This window comes from Camelus ferus, chromosome 25 (assembly GCF_009834535.1).
Source record: "Camelus ferus isolate YT-003-E chromosome 25, BCGSAC_Cfer_1.0, whole genome shotgun sequence".
Classification (NCBI taxonomy): Eukaryota; Metazoa; Chordata; class Mammalia; order Artiodactyla; family Camelidae; genus Camelus; species Camelus ferus.
The window spans coordinates 36,583,198-36,603,752 of record NC_045720.1 but is presented as its reverse complement, the minus strand read 5'-3'; the positions used below and the strand labels follow the sequence as shown (position 1 = coordinate 36,603,752).

The window sequence follows — 20,555 nt, the reverse complement described above, 5'->3', positions numbered from 1 at the left end:
TGAGAGTCACCAGAAGCCCAGAGAGCCTTGGCCATCCTGTACTCCAGTTACAGGCCAGTAAGGGGACATGACCAGCAACAGGCAGAAAGCAGGTGGAACCAATAATTACTTCATTTCTTTTGCATTTACTGGATCTGGGAAGCTCTCCTTTCATTACACAGAAGGGGAACGAGATGTGAATGCAGCCTGTGAAAACCGTTGCAGAACAAGTTGCTTTTCAGATTAGTGAGGAGTTGTGTTGAAAGTACTTTTTGATTTGGGGGTGGGGGGGTGGGGTGAGGAAACACTGAGAGCAATGAGGAGGCTAATCTAGAAGAAACAGGCAGAACAGTCCTCTGAAAATGACCTCTTGCAGGGTCCTGAGGACATTTCGGAAAACGGTCTGGCACGAAGAGAAAGCTCTGCATCTTATAAAAACGGGCATCCGTGACAATCTATGCAGGATCCGTTTCATCCAAGCTCCACGTGTCTAGCAGGTCGGTCTGCTCTGCTGACTCTGGCCACGTCTGTTTGCTTCTTGCCACGGTCCCTGGGCAGGTGCTTCAGGCCCCCTGCTTGACCTGCTTCTAGCCGTCCTACCCCAGGCTCTGTGCAGGGTTTTATTGGGTTGACTACCAGCACCCCTCAAGTGGTTCCATATGCTAACCCTGGCGAAGCTACCCTTTTCCATTGATCCTTTACTAAGGGCTCCAGGCCTTTTCAGACTTTTAATCTGGGCTCCTGCGGCTTTTCCCCCTCGGCTGCTCGTGGCCTAATAGACTTTCTTCCCTCCGCGGGCTCGGTTTCATAGCCCTGCTCGGAAACAGATGCTCTGGCTCCTTCCACAATGAACACTGCCAGTTTCATGGCATTTTCTTGCGGCTTTTGGCTGTAAGTCTCCACTTTCCAAGGCCCAGTCGTAAGACACCATGTGGGACAGACCCAAGAGGGGGCTGTGGTACGTGGGGGAAGGGGATGTTGTGTAGAACATGTGAAATGAGACAAAATGTATTCTGAAGGCATAAGTCACATTTTTGTATCAACTTGCTTTTGCACAGCTCAGATGTCAGTGGAGTAAAAGGAACACTTCTCCCGTGGGCTGGGAAGGGTATTTGTCAGCGGAGACTGAATGAAGTTCGAGGGACCTGCTGCAGGCTTTGCTCCCGCGTGTCTTCTGTTCCCCTTCCAGCCATCACCCCGCACATCCCCGCTCAGTTGTTCCCAGGTCTGAGATGTTCTGTCTTCGCCCATGTCATGTCTTTGATTTTCCATCTGGAATATGGACCACTTTCCTGTTAGCACGGGACAACCTTTTAACATGCTTTTTTCCCTTCTCCTTTCTCCTCCCCACCCTCCCCCATAAGCAACAGCCTCTACTATGGAAGGTCCAGTGGATGGGTCAGAATTTTTAAAAAATGCATGTCAACTGGCTAGGCCAGCTCTGAGAAGTGGTGGTGACTCTCCACTGACTCTCCATTGTGAAGCGAAGTGGACGGAAAGAACAGCGATCATCGCTGAAAGCTATGGGGTGGGTCAAGACAGAGAGTGCGGGTCAGCCTTCCTGCTGTTAGGCTTCCCCCTTTTCTGGGTTATGTCTCTATGCCAGTGGTTCTCAGGTAGGGACGATTTTACCAGGGAGACAACTGTGAGAGGGTGTGTGATTGGCATCTGGTGAGCAGAGGCCAGGGATGCTGCTGACCATCCCCCAGTGCCCAGACCAGCCCCTCACAGCTAAGAATTATTTAACCCAAAACGTTAAAGATGGTGCAGTGGACACACCCTCTGCTTACGGTAATGATTGGGTCCTGGAGACATCATTGCTGGTCCCTTGGAGGGGGGGCTTCTTCCCCACCAGCAAGGTCATTCATCACTCACCCCTGAAGCCCGAAACCCAAGTCAATTCTGCAGAGCAGAAGCGAGCCATCGCACTTCTCTGTGCCATGGTGTGTAGCTAACTTGCTTCCCTCTTACTCTTTGCAGCCTGCAATGGCTCCTCTAGGATTCCTGGAGTCAAAAGTGCCTCCTAAGGGGATCAATTCAGCTCCAAACAGGGAAGGAAAGAAAGAGAAAGATATAGAGCCCCATAGGTAGATATACTTATATCTTTCTATAATAATACACTTATGTTATAATAATATCAATGTAACATATAATAATATAATCTGATGATGCACTGTAGTTCTACAAGTGGGCCTAGTTTGTGGCTATCTGACCCGAGGAGCGGGGTGGCCGGGCGCTGGCTTTGAGTCAATGAGCTCTCCTGGGTAACCCATGACCCGGTTACTGACAGGTAGCTGACAAAATCAAAAGGCGACCTAGTGACACCTTGTGGGAGAGTCCTACGCCCCAGGACACAGACCAACCACCTTGCCCTATTTCCTTTGCTCCCGAACTTCATTCCCTCCCTCCCCAACGTCCTTCTGACCAGGTGCTACGTAGCCAGGTGTGGCTGAAGCTGCCAAATGGATGAAATCAGCCTCCTTCGTGGCTGGAAAAGAACGTGTAGTTAATTTACATCTATGGAATCTCTGTAGTTTGCGGTCATTATTTTTCTTTGCTTTCATTGCTTTAGGCAAACCTATTCTCTGTTGATCAATAACTGGAATGAAGTAGTGCAGTATAACAGAAATAACATGTGAGGGAGAGATGAAAAATATGTTCCCGCTTGGCCCCATTTTATTTTGTGTATTATTTTTCTCATCTGTAACATGAGAGAGAGAGCCCGAAAAACTTCTATGGTGATTTTCAGATCCAAAATTCAAAATTCTACGACTTTATAAGTGAAATATGAAGTTCACAAGAATATGCCAGATATTTATAATTTTGGCCTTTTGAGTAGAAGAAACATCTTGACAAACCTTCAATTATGTACTATGTCTAATTCGTAGACACACACACACAAAACCCCCCAATTCTTGAGATAACTGGTTTCACTTAAATGTGCATCCTTGTCTACATCCTCAGCCAGCTCTACAACCTTATTAAGTCTATGACGTAGTTTGAAGCTATTTGCCACGCGTCTGCCAATGAAAATTTACAGAGGAGAGTGCTTTCTAGAATGTACCCATTACGATTATAAAAATAAATTCTTCTGTTGCATAAAAGGAGGGAAAAATAATGTGAGGTTTACATGAGAAACTTCAAAGTCTAATGGAGAAAGAAGGCAGGATGTGGTTCTATTTGTTTAAAACTGTTTAACTTTTTAGGTCCAAGGAGTGATATGAATTCCAAAAGGAAGAGAAACTTTTGATGGTTGGCCTAATAAAATAAAAGTACACATCAGTGAAACTGAATTCAAAGACGATTCCAACACTGCTGCACAGAGATGAGCCCGGGGTCTGGCTCCCGTCCAGTCCCCACGGCTGTGCACGCTGTAACCACCATGTGTTATCTGCAAACCAGACCGTTTCTGTGCGGGAAGGACCAGCCAGCTCTCTCGGCCAAGCTGCTGCCATAAAGCACACTAGTGATCTGATTTTTCATGCTTTTTCTTCTTTTTTTAAGGATATTATACTCTGATGCGCAGTACACGTTTGGTCCCAAATTGTCCACAGAACTATCACAAATGACTGGTTGATGAATGTTTTACCAGAATCAGGTCACATTTTGTCAGGTTGTTTTGTGTCACTGCAAATCATTGCTTCACAGTGACGAGTGCCCTGAAAAAAAAAAAAAAAAACTTAAACAATCTTAAGCAAAAGAATATGAAGTGCGGTTAAACACTCTCATTAAGAATTATCTGCCTTTCACAATTTACATGCATCAGCTGCCTTTTGATATTGCCTGTGAAGAGCAAACGCATCACAGGATTTCTTAAAAGAACTGGAAACTAAATGTCAGAGCTGCATTTTTACACTCAGGGAGAGAACTTCCCGCCTCCTATAAAACACCTACATTCCAACACCTAGTGTTTGCTTTGGAGACTTAGAAAGAGTTAATACAGCTTGTTTGGCATCGGATATTGGTATAATGGGCTTTTACTGAAGTAATTAAAATTTGTTTATAATTAATACAGATGAATTGGTTTCTGCACAATAATAGTTAGGAGATTAACAAAGGCCACATTTTGGCAACAGGACTACATTCTTTCCCAAGTGCTGTGGGACCTTATCCAATGAATGTCTGTCCAATCCGGCTGATTCTTCAGAGATGCCATATGGCACAGCTATGCATTATGACTTTTTTTCTAAAAGGCAGCCATATGACATAACTGATCTTTAAAACGTTGTCAGAAGGCATTACCTGGCTAGGCTTCGAGCTGCCTTCCAAAAACTTAGCAAGCACAAGGCTATTAATTATGAGCAAAGGAAACGTGCACGCGCACATTGGAAACTTGGCATTCTTTCCTCACAGCTGATTATCCCTCAAGCCTCCTGGCTGGGGAAGTACCCCCCCCCCCTTTTTTTTTAAGCTCTCAACATACAAAAAATATTCTGCTTTAAAACATGTAGTTGTCGACTTCATTATAAAACGCGCGCTTGACCCCAACGCGCATGTGTTTTGCCGCTCGTAACATCCGCTGTATTCACGGATTTCCAAAAAAAGAATGAAAACACAACGCTATTTACAACGAAAAGTTTTCAAAACAATGTTTATAATACCATTAAAAAAAAGGCGGGGGAGGTATAGCTCAAGTGGTAGAGTGTGTGGTTGGCATGCATGAGGTCCAGGGTTCAGTCCCCAGTACCTCCTCTAAAAATAAATAACTATAAATAAATAAACCTAATTACCTACCCTCCCTCCAAAAAGAAAGAAAAAGAATTTTTCAGTTGTGGTGGTAGTTGATCTTTAGTTGACATCTATGCCTTCTGTACTCAATTTTGGGTGGCAGAAAATGTAAATAGCTCAGATATTTCCTTTCTGATACCCTCTGAAAATTAGCTTATACAGGAGGAAACATCCTTCTGAATTTTCCCGTTTTGTTCGTGTGCTTAGAGCAAGTTGCTTGCATTTGTTTCCGTTTATAAACAGCATACTGAAATTTGCGGAACTCCAAAGGATAGGAAGAAAGGAAATGGAGAAGAAGCCGTGGTTCCAGTGGGTATGACGGGCTACGGGGCCAGTGAGAACTGCCTCGGGATCTGTGCTCACTCCTAACCTGCTCCTCTGTGTCTGTTCTGTTATTTCTACTGGACTTCTCCATTTGGATCTCAAATTCAAGGTGTGTAAAATCAAACGCCCTCCGACGTGCACCCCTCACTGTCTTTCTTTTCTCTGTAAATGCCAGCCCCATCCTTTAGGCGAATCAGTTCAAAACCCTTGTGTCATCTTTGACCCCTCACTTTCCCTCCGACCCCCATCACATCCACTGCAGATTCTGTGAGCTCTAATTTCCAAATGTACACTAATTTGCCTTCTCCGCACTGCCTCCATTGCTAGGAGCCTAGTCCTACCACAGCCGTCTTTCTCCTCTGTTGATGTAATAGTCTCCTGTTTCTCTGTTTCCACCCCTCCTTGCCTACAGTCCATGAGAGCAGCCCCAGTGATCTCGTCAAAGTAAATGTCAGACCATCTCATTGCCCTGGTCAAACTCTACAGCTGACTTTGAATAAAAGTCCTCACCAGGTGTCCAGGGCCCTACGCAATCAAGTCTCCCATTTCCTTTCTTAACCCGCCCCTAACGCCATGTTCATGGCTTCAACCAAGGCATGCGTTCAGTATGCGGCTCCTGCCTCGAGGCTTCTGTGGCTGCTCTTTATTTTCTCAGTGTTGTTTTGGGGTGAGCTGCTACTGGTTTGTCAAATTGTTGGGAACTGTGCTAGCCAGTTGTTAAGTCAGTGGTAGCTGGAAACGAGCATTTACACCAAGGAAATTGGCAAACTTTAAAAATTAATTCTCTTCCTTCCACGAAGAGACTGTTGTTAAACATTTACCAGAATACCACTGATTTCTCTCCTTCTGGAATGTTCTCTCCTTGCACGAGTACCTCCCCTGCTTCCTCAGCTTCTCAGATTTCTATGCAAAACCTCAGGAGCGAGGCCTCCTCTGACTTCCCTGCTTAATACAACCACCTTCAGCTCTCATTCTTTCATTATTTTTCTCCATTAAACTGATAATTTTGTAATTTTTATCTTTATTTATTTTTAGTTTATTGTCTGCCTCCCTGCAATAGAATATGAAATGAAAGCATAAAAGAATCAAGACTCTATCAATGTATTGATAATATATCAGTATTATATTATCATGTTATCATAATATTATATTATACATCAATATATAGATATGCATGTATCAATACATTCCCCTCTGCCGATAACCAGATCATATCCATCAGAGTTCTTCCTCACCATATAATGTCTAAAGGGCTAATTTTCAAAAAGTATTTATTTTGAAATAATTAACTTGATTTGAAATTAAATTTCATCTCATATAAGAGTTGCAGAAATAGTATTTAAAAAAACTTATGTATGCCCTTCACTTGGATTCAGTAGTTTCTGGCATTTTGCCACATTTGATCTACCTACCTATCTATCTATCATCTATTTTTTTTTATCCAGGACCTTTTGTGGTATTTGCCTACTTCATGACCCTAAGTGCTTTACCCAGAAACTCCTCTGTCTTTTAAAACAAATGTTTTCCATTTTTATTGAAAAATAACTGACATACATCATTGTGTAAGTTTAAGGCATACAACATGGTGGTTTGATTTACATATATTGTGAAATAATTACCACGGTAGTTTCAGCTAACATCCATCTTCTCAAATAGATATAATAAAAAGAAAAGAAAGAAGAAAAAAAGAAACATAAAATTATTCTTGTGATGAGAACTCTTAGGATTTGTTGTCTTTTTAAAATGGCTTAGATACTTAAATATAAGACAAGACAGGATAAATCGCCTAGAAGGAAACACAGGCAAAGCCCTGTCTGACATAAGTCTTAGCAGCGTTCTCCTAAGGCAGTCTACCCAAGCAATGTAAATAAGAGCGAAAATAAGCAAATGGGACCTAATTAAACTCATAAGCTTTTGCACAGCAAAGGACCATAAGCAAAACAAAACGACAACCTACAGAATGGGAGAAAATATTTGCAAATGATATGACTGACAAAGGCTTAACTTCCAGAATATATAAACAGCTCATACAACTTAATAAAAAATACAAACAACTCAATCCAAAAATGGGCAGAAGACCTAAACAAGCAATTCTCCAATGAAGACATACGAATGACCAATAGGCATATGAAAAAAATGCTCAATATCACTAATTATCAGAGAAATGCAAATGAGAGCTACAATGAGGTATCACCTCACACCAGTCAGAATGGCCTTCATTCAAAAATCCACAAATGACAAATGCTGGAGAGGCTGTGGAGAAAAGGGAACCCTCCTGCACTACTGGTGGGAATGAAGTTTGGTGCAGCCACTGTGGAAAACACTATGGCGATTCCTCAAAAGACTAAAATCAGACTTACCATATGATCCAGGAATCCCACTCCTGGGCATATATCTGGAGGGATCTCTAATGTGAAAAGATACACGCACCCCAATGTTCATAGTAGCATTATATATAATAGCCAAGACATGGAAGCAACTTAAATGTCCATCAACAGATGACTGGATTAAGAGGATGTGACACACACAGACACACACAGTGGAATAGTAATCAGCCATAAAAAAGAATAAAATAATGCCATTTGCAGCAACATGGATGGACTTAGAGATTATCATACTAAGTGAAGTAACCAGACAGAGAGAGATAAATACCATATGATATCACTTATATGTGGAACCTAAAATAATGAGACAAATGAAGTTATTTACAAAACAGAGACTGACTCACGGACATAGAAAATGAACTTGTGGTTTCCAAGGGGGGAAGGGGGAGGTAGAGTGATAAACTGGGAGTGTGGGATTTGCAGACACTGACTACTCTATATAAGACAGATAAACAAGACCCTGCCGTGCAGCACAGGGAGCTATATTCAGTAGCTTGTAATAGCCTATAATAAAAAAATATGAAAAGGAATATGTATTTATATGTGTATAACTAAATCACTATGCTGTATACTAGAAATTTTTTTTTCTAAACAGGCTTCGTTCACTTTATTTTTAGCATATAAAACTATTCTGGGTCCCGGGCTGGAGCCCAGCTGGGTCCTCTGCACGGAAACTCTGGTGTGGGCCTTTATGAGATGGTCAGTGAATGCCTGATACGGAGACTTGGTGAACGCTGTCCCTTTCCGGAGGTCGCGGGTGAGATGGCTGTAGGTCTTGGAGACGGCATCAGAGGTGGCCTTGGTGAAGTTGCCCAGGGTGGCGGTGCAGCCCCCGGAAGAAGTGTTGCAGTCATCAGTATTGGCCATCATTAGCAGCTTCTTGAGCCCCGGGGCTGAGATGATGCCACTGCCCCTGGGGGCAGGGATGAGGTGCACCAGCATGGGACTGCAGCAGCCAGTCACCTTGCAAGGGATGGTGTGGGATTTGTCGATCTTATTCCCCTTGTAGCCTTGCCACATGGGGAGATGGAGAGCTTGGCCAGGCTGACGGCCCCCCCGGGTGGCAGTGGCTGCCTCCTTGGAGCTCTTAACACCCCAACCGACACGTCCCTTGTCATCCCCAGTGGCGACAGGTGCCTTGAGCCTGGTCTGCTGGCCAGCACGGGTCTGCTTTTGCACAGGCATAATCTTCAAAACCTCATCCTTCAGGGATGCCTCCAGGAAAAAGTCAACGATCTCAGATTCCTTGATGGGCAGGGAGAAGAGACAGATCTCCCCAGGGACTTGCTATTCTGTTCCTCTGCACCATCTAGTCTACTGTTGATTCCTTCCAGTGTATTTTTATTTTCAGTTATTGTATTCATCCATTCTGTTTGGTTCTTCATTCTATTTTCTCTTTGTTAAACTTCACTGTGTTTATCCATTCTTCTTCTGAGTTTGTTGAACATCTTTATGATTGTTACCTTGAACTCATTATTGGGTAGCTTGCTTATGTCTTCTTTGCTTAGTTCTTCTTCTGGGGTTTTGTCTTGTTCCTTCATTTGGAACATATTCCCCTCTCCCCTCATTTCGCCTGATTCTCTGTGTTTATATCTATGTACTAAGCAGGTTAGTACATTTCCTGATCCTGGAGAAGTAGCTTGATGTAGGAGACATCCTATGGGACCCAGAAGCATATGTCCTTCTGGTCACCAGAGCTAAATGCTCCAGTGATGGGGACTGTGTGGGCCTTTCTGCTGTAGTGTGATTGTCTACTGTGGGCAAACTGGAAGATGGAGCTTGTTCCAAACCTAGTTGGATGCCAGGTCCCACCTTCTGCAGTGGCTTCTGGTCCACTGGCTGACAGGGCTGGGTCCCAGGGAGGTTAGCTGTGGGATGCAACAAGGTCTGTGACTCTCTGTTTACTGCTTCCAGAGGGTGTGACTTTGCCAGCCTTTGGAAGCAGTAAACTCCCCAAACTAATAGGCTGCAGAGAGAACAACACAAGGGCAGAACAAGCTGCCCCAAATGGCCGCCCCCAGTGTCTGTGTCCGAGGCTAAGTCCAAGTTGCCTTTTGCTTCTCCAGGAGGCTCTTCAGGATTAGAAAGTGGGACTGACCCAGGCTCCTTTAAAATTACCGCTTCTGCACTGGGACTCAGAGCGTGTGAGAGTTTTCGTGGGTCCTTCAAGTGTGATGTCCCTGTGTCCTCAGCCCCCCAGGTCCACTGTGTGCCAGCCCCATGGCCTTTGGTGCCAGACGGCCTGGGGAATTGTGTTCCTGGTGCAGGATATCCAGGCTGGGGGCGCGGTGGGGGGTTCAGACCCCTTGCTCCTAGGGGAGAACCTCTGTAATTCTGATTATCTTCTCATTTGTGGGTTGCCTCGCCAGGGGTGCGGGTCTTGACTAGACTGCTTCCCCTCCCCTCCTACTTTAAATCTTCCCTGCTACTCTTCTGGTTAGTCTCACAGACAACTGCTCTTTAATTAGTTGCAATCTTGGTGTGCCCATGGTCTTTCTACTCCGCCACCTTGGCCACACCCCTGAGAACTGTTGACTTTCTAAGTATTAATTCGAAAACTTATTTTCCTGGTACTCTCTATAGAAAATAAAAGAACAAGAGTCCTGAGCTTAGTAATAATCTACTTTATGAAGATTGGCCATTTCGTTTCAGAAATTGACTTTTTTTTTTTTTTTTAAATAAGGAGCAAATAAAAAAATGAAAACAAAAATTTTTGAAAGGGCTTAATTGATTAGTAATAACCACTCCTGATAAAAGCTTAGGAAGATGTGAGAACGTTTTGTTTTCACATCAAATATTTAGTATGGTTACAATAATTGAAGATGAATGCCAGCTCACCTTTAAATGTGCAGTGTTAGTGCTCTTTGACATAGATGTTGACTCCAGTGTGCATATTCAGGTTAGATTATAGGCAGGGTACTTCGTGGGTTAGAGCAGTGGTTCTCAAAGTGTGGTCCCAGGACCGGCAACATCAGTGTCACCTGGGAACTTGTTAGAAATGCATTTTTTGGAACTTCATCCTAAACCTACTGAATCAGAAACTTGGGGAACGGGGGATGTAAAGGGATAGCAATCTGTGTGATAAAAATCCCTCTAGACGGGGAGGGTATAGCTCAGTGGCAGGGTGCACACTTAGCCTGCACAAGGTCCTGGGTTCAATACCCAGTACCTCCTCTAAAGTCAATCAATCAATCAATCAATAAACAAACAAACATAATACACCCCCCCGCCAAAACAAACCAAACAAATAAACAACAAAAATCCCTGTAGACAGTTTCAATGCCTGATAAGTTTGAGAACTACTGGACTAAAGGATGTATTTTCCATTCATTCATTTCGCATCTGCTCATTGATTACTTAATATATACCTGGCACTTTCCTAGGTTCTCGGATATAATAGTAAACAAGGCAAACTAAGTCCCTCATCTTCAGGATATTGTGTCAACTGGGGATAATCAGAGAAACACTAATTGCTTATTATATATTCAGAAGAGAGGAAGTTTAATGCCAGAATTGGTTACACAGGAAATGAAGAGCTGTGAAGACAACAGATGATAGTGTGAGGCAACCCAGAGATTAGCAACGAGAAGTCACCGTTACCCCCGGACCGGAGCACAAAGGGAGACGGTGTTGTGAGAGCTCAGGGGCCAAAGTCACCTGGCGGTCTGTCTGTAGTCAGCTGGAGGCACAAAGGGGTGACAAGTGATGCTACAGTCCTGAGACCGCCTGGGCAGAGAGGGATGGGCAGACATCCTGGCTTCTTTCTTCCTGCCAGCCTCCCACCGGCACTTCCTATTGTCCAAGCCCCAATAAGGAACCTGCTGGCAAGGGACCTGCACATGCAGCCTCCAGGTGACAGTCAGGTGATCCCGAGCAGAGCAGAGAAGCCTGGAGAACCAAGAGGGCCAAAAGCCCAGCACGAGCAAGCATCCTTTCCAGGGGATTCAGACTGTCACCTGAGTCCTCTGCGTGGCCTGTTCCTTGCACCTGTAATTTGCAGGTAAAAGTTGAGAAATATTTTCAACGTGCACATTTTATGAGAAATCTGAGTAAATGGAAAACAAGGAGTATCACAGGGGAAATAGAAGTTCCAATTTATTTTTTATTCTGTCATTGTAATACATTTGTATTCTCTCCTAAATGAATGAGATATTTAGCATGAAAAGATGTTCATGTGCAAATAGAAAAGGTGGATTAATTATACCACATTTACTATCAATTCATTTTTTTTTAATACTGACTGCAGTGATTTAAGCTTTCAAAAAGCTCAGCGCTCACACAAATCATGTCTCCAGGGATGGTGTGCTTTGTGCTGATCAATAATTATTCTGTTAATTACAGAGATATAGGGAAAATTAGGCCATTTATAATTCTGCATGCATAAGAACAACCCCCCAAAGCTGAAAATACCTTTCTGTTTAGGTTGGCTTAACGCTCTGTAAGATGATTAGATCACATTCTCAATTAATCTTTTGGCAAGTATTATTTTCTTATTTTCCTACCAAGTATATTTTGGTTTTGAAAGAATAGAAGCTAAAGCTCACTATCAACCTAATTTTTCTTTTCCTTTTGGGTTTCTACCTACCTTCAGAATATTTTCTGCGATGGAATCTTTCATTCACTCAACACATATTTAATGCACTCTTATTGAGGGCAAAATGTTGTGGGGGCTGAAAATCCTTTTAAAAAGGGTGAAGCCTGTGCACAGAGAGGTTCCCAAGGCTGGTTTTTGAACAGCTCACTGGTCTGAGAGGCTCCTATTGTTAGATCTGTAACCTTACTTTAATTAATCAACTTGTCTGAGTCTGTCCCTTTCTCTGTAAAATAGGCCCCGACAAAGAGCTATGAGAATTAGGGATAATATGTGTTTTTACGGGTCTATTGCTGTGTCTGGAATACACTGAGTATAATGGTAACAGTAAATGTTAGGTCCTTTCCGAAATTTTCTGCACTCTTCTCCCTAGATGATTTCATTCTTTTATATTCATTCTCTAATGCCACCCAACACCCTCTGTCCCTTTCTTGCAGTTTTCTTATATTTTTCAGCATCAGGGTTTAACTCACCACCATTGGCAGCTAATCCCGATGGAGGGAAAAGCTCTTCCTCACTCATGTTCTACGTTAACATTAGCTTCATTCGTATTAGAAGTATTAATTGAGTAACCTATAAAGAAAAAGAATATGAAAACGAACATGTGTGTATATGGATGCCTGACACATCATGCTCTACACCAGAAATTGATGCAATATTGGAAACTGACTGTATTTCAACGAAAACAAACAAACAAAAATATTTATTGAGAGTCTGCTATGTTCCAAGCAGTCTTCTCACGAGTGTAAGTTCTACTAAAGGATACAAGGTATTTTTTTCTCATTCAGTTAAAAAGGCATTTCAACAACTATTTTTGAAGTTTATGTTACATGCCAGGTTGTGTTCCAGGCACTGGGAATACAGCCGGGGGGGTCAAAAAAGGTCTTGCCCCCCTAGAGATAATGCACCCTGATCATCAAAAGTGGATAACTGGCCAACTTACAACCAATTATAAAATACATCAGGTAGCGATACGAACTTTGAAGACAGACAAAGCAGGATGAAGGGACTGTGGGAAGGTGTCTGAAAGCGTGACTCCGGGGTAGAAAGCTGGGTGAGTGAGGCAGGCACTGTGGGCGGCTGTGAGGAGAGAGGTGGCAAACAGCAGGGAGGCCAAGAACCAGGGCTACGTGCTGGGACGTGGTGGGTGGCGGAGGCCGGCGAGGAAGAGCAGAGAGCAAGGCCCGGTTCCCGCGGGGCCTCGTGGCCCAGGGGGAGCGGTCTGCTTTTCATTCTGTGAGATCTGGAAGTGGGGAAGTGGCATTTCTGACTTTTGGTTCCAAAAGATTCCCCTGGCTTCTTGATGGAGGAAGGTCTCGAGGAGACCGGAGTGGAAGCAGGGCGGTAGCCATCAGGGGACAGAGCTGGTGGCTTAGATGACCTTTGTTGTGATAAAAGTGATGAGAAGGGGGCAGATCTGGATATCTTTTTTTTTTTTTAAGTTGCATTATTTATTTATATGTCTATTTCCCTTTTGGTGCTACATCTTTTTAATTTTTTTCTTTTTCAGTTTTATTAGATAGTATTATTATAGTTTGACTGCACACACACATTATATTGCATAGAAGTACATATATACAGTATACTGCACATTTTTTTAGTTGACATATATGTACTGATTATTGCTTCTAAGAACAATTAGAGCTTTAGCTTTTTAAACTTACATAGTTATCAAAGGAATAAAGCCAACTACAAAATAAGACTCAACAGAATGCGGTAATCCAATCATAAAGGACAGTCAGATGTGCTGACACATATTCAAGAAATCAAAATAATAAGTCATTCATTTGTGCCCTTATTATTATTGTTATTATTTTTTAGATTCCTCATAAAAATGATGTCATATGGCATTCTTTCTCTTTCCTGGTCCACTTCACTTAGAATAACAATCTTCAGGTCCATCCACATTGCTGCAAATGGCATTATTTTATTCTTTTTTTTTATGGCTGAGTAGCGTTCCATTGTATATATATGTACCACCTCTTCTTTAGATTCTGTATATCTTTTGAGGTGGAGTCAATAGGATTTCTGACAGTTGAATATGGATGGTGATGGAAAGAAAGAAGGCAAATGTGACTTCAAGGGTTTTGATTGGAGCAACTGGGAAAACTCCCTCATGGAGTGCAGACTCTAGTGAGGGAGAAAGAGAATGAACAAACAAACAGAAGTGAATTGCAATGACTGACTTGCTGGGTGGTGGTGGGGTCAGGGACACTTTTCCAGGAAGTGGTATTTAAATCAGGACCTGAGAGATGAGTGAGAATTGGCTGGATGTGTGGGTGTGTGTGTGTGTCTTCAGGGGTGGGATGTGCAGTGGAGAACGTAAGTTTTGACGTGCAAAGACCCTGAGACAGAAAAGAGCTTTATAACATACATGATTGTTGAGTAGACTCAACAGGAGAACCCAGCCTGGCTTGTTCACTTGTATCTTCTCAATTGATGCACAACTTTTGCACAGGTCCACACACACCAAGGACCTTTTCTTTGTTTGCTTTTTCATTCAGCAAAATTCCAGTTCTCAGTTCTGATTCTCCCTCTCTCTCATTTAAAAACACCATAATTTTTACTTTGATAAATAAAAAAATAAACTTCATAGAACAATAAAAACTTCATGTCCCCCACCCAGAATCAACAGCTATTAATCATACCAATTTCCAGTCTTTTTTATTTTTAAAGAAATGAGAAATTACATATAAAGCCAAATTCTCTTTAACCACCATCCACACCACTCACCCCCTCTTTGCCTTCAACAGAAGCAAATAGGATTTATAGGATTGGATGCTTTTCCTCCCAGTTAACTGTATATTTATAGGATTGGATGCCTTTCCTCCCAGTTAACTGTATATGTTTGTGCACATGCATTTGTAACCATATACAAACCAATAGAGTATTTTCAGTTTTGTACATTTTGAAAAAAATCTACAGAAATATTACACTGCATGTACTATTCAGCATCTTTTTTATTTTATTCCTTTAGTTTATTTTCCTACTTGATTCCTTGGCTTATCCTTTATTTCCTGACTTCCAACTATAGAAGGTGAGACTGTTTTCTCTCCTTGACCTTGCCATGCGTAGCATCCTTCCCATTCCTCCTATGGAAATTTGTGTTTAATATTTTTATTATGATGATTATGTAAATGCTATCCACAATTGATCACAGGGTAAACCATATGTATACACTTTTTACTTTTCCTGGAGTTAATAATTGCCTTTTTTTTTTTTTTTTTTTTGGCAGGGGAGGTATTTAATTTTTTGTTGTCTTATCACTGACCTAATCCAAGCTTGTCCAGTTGTCTGATTGCGTGGTTCAGGCATTACCAGTACTCTTTTGATTTTATCTTCTGTGTGGATGACCTTGAAGACCTTTGACTGCTTCTAACTCTCACAGCGAGTATGGAATTGGTGTTCTGGGACCTCCTTTCACTGTCACTCTAGGGGGTCCTTTACCTTCTCCTTGTGTTGTGTACTGTCTTCCTGTCCTCGTCCTTTTTATTACTGCCTCATTCAGATGCTGTTGTTCTTTAATGGCCTTGTGAGAAAGAAATGCACAAGACACATCTTTGATGTCTCATGTGCTTTATTATAGCCGTACACGTGTTCCAGGAGTTTGTGTGTCTCTTAGCTCTTCTGTGATGGTGGAAGCTCTCATACTCATCTTTGTGGCTCCCACAGGGCCAAGCCTAGCTGAACAATTAAAAATGAGAACAAAAGGGTGAAATTTATAATGTATACTCGGTCCTTGTCAATATCATGTGTTTGGACACAATTTGTGGGACACACTATCATAGAGATAGTTCCCAGTACTTGTCCATATGGCATCATGTTGACAACTGTACATATATTTGAGATTTTTAGCATTCATATGTTTGATGTTTGATCTTATATAGACACCTAGGCACATTGTCAGATTTTATTTAAAGATTGATCATTTCCATTGAAGTGCATCTAAAATAAATCTGTAAATCTACATATATTAATATCTAGATCTGAAGTTAAAAACAAAAATAAACTATATAAAATAAATAAAAATATATATTATATGTAATTATATATGTGAGAAGCAATGCCATTTTTTGTTAAAAGTTTTTACAATGTTTCATCATGGTGGAAAATAGTTAATATAAAATTTTCTCTAATAATATTTTGGAGATCAGATTTAATATAGAAATTTGTGAATCTATGGCATTATATGTCTGACAGGACTGAGGGAGAAACTAAGACTGAAATTCATAATAATGATGAAAAGATTTGTGCTTTTAAGATTTTAGATAATTCTTTCAACATAAATCAGTATGTTTGTCGCATAAAAATGATTACATGTGGCCAATACGGGACAGTACTAGATAACAGTAAAAGAAATTACATATTTTATATATATACACACACACACCAGTTACATAGTATTAAATGGTCTGGCCAGAAATTGAAGCAAAGCAGTCTGACTCTAGAAATTGGATTCCTAACTACTAGGCGGTACTGTCTGTATTGGAATCAATCTTTGTGCGTTTGGAATGAGAACTGGATTTAGATTCAGAAGATTTAGACTTGGGTTCAAATCTCAACTATATTATTTACTAACTTTGGCTTCAATCCATATGACCTCCTGCCAAAGAAATAGGAATAAATAATATGATTTTATATCAGAAATTCACTGTGATAGAAATGCTAGCACATTTTCATTATAACACTGAAATTCATCTCAAAAGAATAAAAGGTATTCAGTACTCAAGCACTAGTGCATTTAGAAATGGTATTGTAAAATAATGACATTCAAAATCAGGAAAGCACTCAGGCCCTTTTTAAACTAGCATACATCCACTTTTTTCAGGAGTTGAGGTAGATATCCAATTAACAGTGTAACAGGACAGGAAGTTACAAAATTAATTACATATGATTATCACACAAAGGGAGGTTATTACATTACCTGAGTGAAAAAAAGAAAAGTAGTCAGTGAAGACAAAAAGGCACCAGAACTATAAACTGATTAAAAACAAGGTTTCTCATAGTTAAATTAGAAATAGCACACTTCACTTTGTCTTCACAGTAACATAAAATTATGCATGTCCTCTTTTCCTAAGCATCAGTGCAACTCTTCAGAGAGCATACAGTTATCGTCAAATTTTTTAATTTTTTCTTTTTCCTCACTACATTTTATAAACACCCTTCACCAGAGAAAAGTGTAATAAAAGAAACAGTCCAGTGGCTTTGAAAGTGATGGGCACTGATGGGAAGCTGAGTCATGCTGAAGGTGTGATTAGTATCTTCCAACTCCTATTCGTCCTTTCAGAGTCAGCTTAACTGCCATTTTTGCTGGAAGCTTTGTCTAGCCTCCCTGATCATTAGGTGCCTCAGAAATTATGGTCTCAGAGCATCTTGCTTTTCCCTTTTCAGAGTATCTAAAATCACATCAATTTTCTCGGTGATTTGCCCTGTAGGACTACAAGCTTGCCCTGTAACCACGTGCCATGTTAACATGGTCAGGGCTCTACCCAGTGCCTGGCGTTTAGGATGCTCTAAAATATTAGTTGTTTATTTGAGACATTATCTTACTTTGATGTACACTTTTTTTTTTGTTTCATTCTATTTTCTCCCCTAACATCCAGACTCTCCCATAGAGTACTTTTAATACTCTTCAAAGAGGCAGAGGAAGAAAATAATTCCTGAAAAGCTTCAGTTTCTAGACACTGCCTCATCACTGACATACCTGCCTTGAAAACATGTCACCTAAAGCAATTTGCTCATCACTCTATTGTGTATACCAGAGGTTAGACATGATAAGAACTCTATCATTGCTGTCAACATTTTGTATTTCATTTTATAAGTTTAGTACTCCAGAGGTTTCTTCTTAGTATTTTCTGTATAAATAAAGTGCATTGTCACTTGGTGGCCCATGTGACTTGGTTATTTTTTCACTGAGTATTCACTGAGTATTAGAATCTGGCAACATAAAGTTGAATAAAGACATAGAATTCAGGCTTCTAACCAAGCTGCATAGTACATAAATAATTAGAAAAAATGTTAGAATATAGATTCATTTCTTGGCTCCCTATTTAACAAGAAAGAGTTGCCTGAACTTTTTCTTGCCACTTTCTTCCCTCTTGTCCTCTTATGCTTGCTTTCATAAGGCATTGTTCATATCACTCTGATTAAATAACCCTTGCCAAGATCACTAATGTCTGCATTTTACCAAACCTAATGATCAATTCTCAGTCTGCATTTTACCTGAACTTCTTGGGCTTTGGCACAAATAATTCTTGAAACAATTTCTGGACCTAGCTTTTGGGCCACCACTAATACACCATAAGAAGACGACCCCTTTTAGACTCACTCTTGTATACCAGACCCATTTATCCAAGTACCAGACGTTTCCCCTTAGATGGTATGTCTAAAACCGAACTCATGGTATTTCCCTTGAGGTCTGCTTTCCTGCTGTGTACCACACTTCAGTTAATCACAAACCATAAAGTCATCCTTTACTCTTCCCATTTTTTAATATATTCTTATTCCAGCACACATGTTGGGTCTGTCTAAACAATTTTTTTTTGAATCTAATCTTTCATCACCACCTCCACCAAATTCCTTGGTCCAAGTCAACAACATCTCTTATAGATTATTGCAATAGCCTCCCAATTGGCCTTAATCTGCTCCTATCCATCCACTATGCACCTCCACTCACCAAGTCTATTCTAATTGCAACCTGAGTAAAAACCATTAAAAGTATAAATCATATGTCATCTCCCTGATTCAAAAATATTTTCATGGCTTTGAAGAAAATCTGAGTCCTGAGAATGGGAATCAAGATGGCAGAGTAGGAAGACCCTGAGATCACTTCCCCCAACAAACACATCAAAACTACTATATATAGAGCACCTCTTGCTGAGAACAACCTGAAGACCAGCAGTGCTGCTCTTCTCCAACTAAGGCTATACACAAAGAGCCACATGGAGTCTGGTAGGAGGGGAGGAGAAAAGATCAACTCAGAGGAACCCACACCCCTAGTGGCTGACTTAGAGGAGGAGGGGGGTTATCACAGGCTCAGGGATCTTTCCTATGGAGTGAGGGGTTCAAACCCCATCTTAGGCACTCCAGCCCTGGGGTCTGGCATTGGGAAAATGAGTCCCATGGACTGAGAAACCAAGACTCCTTTCTTGAAGAATGTGTGCACAGACTTGCTTGCTCCCAGTTCCAGTGCAGAGGCAATAGATTGAAAACTGACCAGTTCTCTGGCTGGCCTGCCAGGACTGCCTCAGTGAGATCCCCTCGCCTGCACTGGGCTCCTGCTCCACCCCTCCTGGTCTAGCACTGTACCCTGCTAACATGGAGACCACCACTATGTGCACATGGGAAACTGGAGCCAGCTTAAGGTGCAGCTCTAGCCCCTTGGGCCCTGATTCTGCCACTCAGTAGAGTGGCAGCCAACAGTGAGCCTGGGAGAAGCCCTGGCTTGCCACTGTCTTTGGCTGCAGCTACTCTGACTCTAGTCCTTCCTCCCAAAAAGGCAACAGTCACCAGCACACTCTGCAAGAAGATGCAGCATGTGCTCCCTTCAAATCCAGCTCTCCCACCAAGGCCACTGGGAGCAGACAGATTGCAATCGGTCATTCCCACACAAGGAAAAGCCTTCAAGACCAGGATAGGTAACTGTTATACCTAATTTCATAGACACAAACAGAGAAAGTCAAACACAGTGAGAAGACAAAAAATTATATTCCAAATGAAAGAAAGAATAAAATAAAACCCCAGAAAAACCCTGATGAAATGAAGATAAATAATTTACCTGATAAAAGTTCAAAACAATAGTAATAAAAATGCTTACTGAACATAAGGTAAAAATAGAGGAACATAATGAAAACAAAGAACTAGAAAATATAAAGAGGAATCAATAAGAGTTGAAAAATACAATAGTTGAAATAAAAAAATACACTAGACAGGATTAACAGTGGATTAGATGATACATAAGCAATCTGGAAGACAGAGTAGTGGAAATCACCCAATCAGAACAGTAAGAAATTTTTTTCTTAAATAAGGATAGTTCAAAGAACTTTTGGGACAATATCAAATGTACAAAACATTCATATTATAGAGATCCCAGAAGAAGAGAGACAGAAAATAGCAAAATCAAACAAACAAATAAACAAACAAAAAAACCCAAACTATTAGATAAAATTACGGCTGAAAACTTCCCTGAAAAATACTCAGGTCTAGGAAGCACAGAGTCCCAAACAAGATGAACCCCAGAAGACTCACACAAGGATGTTAAAGATAATTAAAATGGCAAAAGTTAAAGAGCCAATTTAAAGGCAGCAAGAAAAAAAACTAAGGGTCATATACAAAGGAACCCCCATAAGGCTATAAGCTGATTTTTCAGCAGAGACTTTGCAGGCCAGAAGGGAGTGGCATGAAATATTTAGAGTGCTGAAAGATAAAAATCCTACAACATAGGATATTCTACCCAGCAACGTTATCATTCAGAATTGAAAGACAGAGTTTTCCAGACAAGCAAAAGCTAAGACTTCATCACTGCTAAACTGGCTTTACAAGAAATATTA

At 41.2% G+C, this 20,555-nt stretch overlaps 1 protein-coding gene across 1 annotated transcript in view; it reads right to left on the bottom strand.

The window, feature by feature from the left end:
• The window catches only part of LOC102520157 (40S ribosomal protein S2-like), a 133,283-nt gene that overhangs the window by 24,245 nt on the left and 88,483 nt on the right, over positions 1-20,555 (bottom strand). Inside the window, exons 4-5 of the mRNA XM_032467889.1 lie at positions 11,166-11,168; positions 8,022-8,702 (exon numbers count right to left, since the gene is read on the bottom strand). Coding sequence (XP_032323780.1) covers positions 8,022-8,702; positions 11,166-11,168 — 684 coding nt within the window. The remainder of the gene's footprint in view (positions 1-8,021; positions 8,703-11,165; positions 11,169-20,555) is intronic.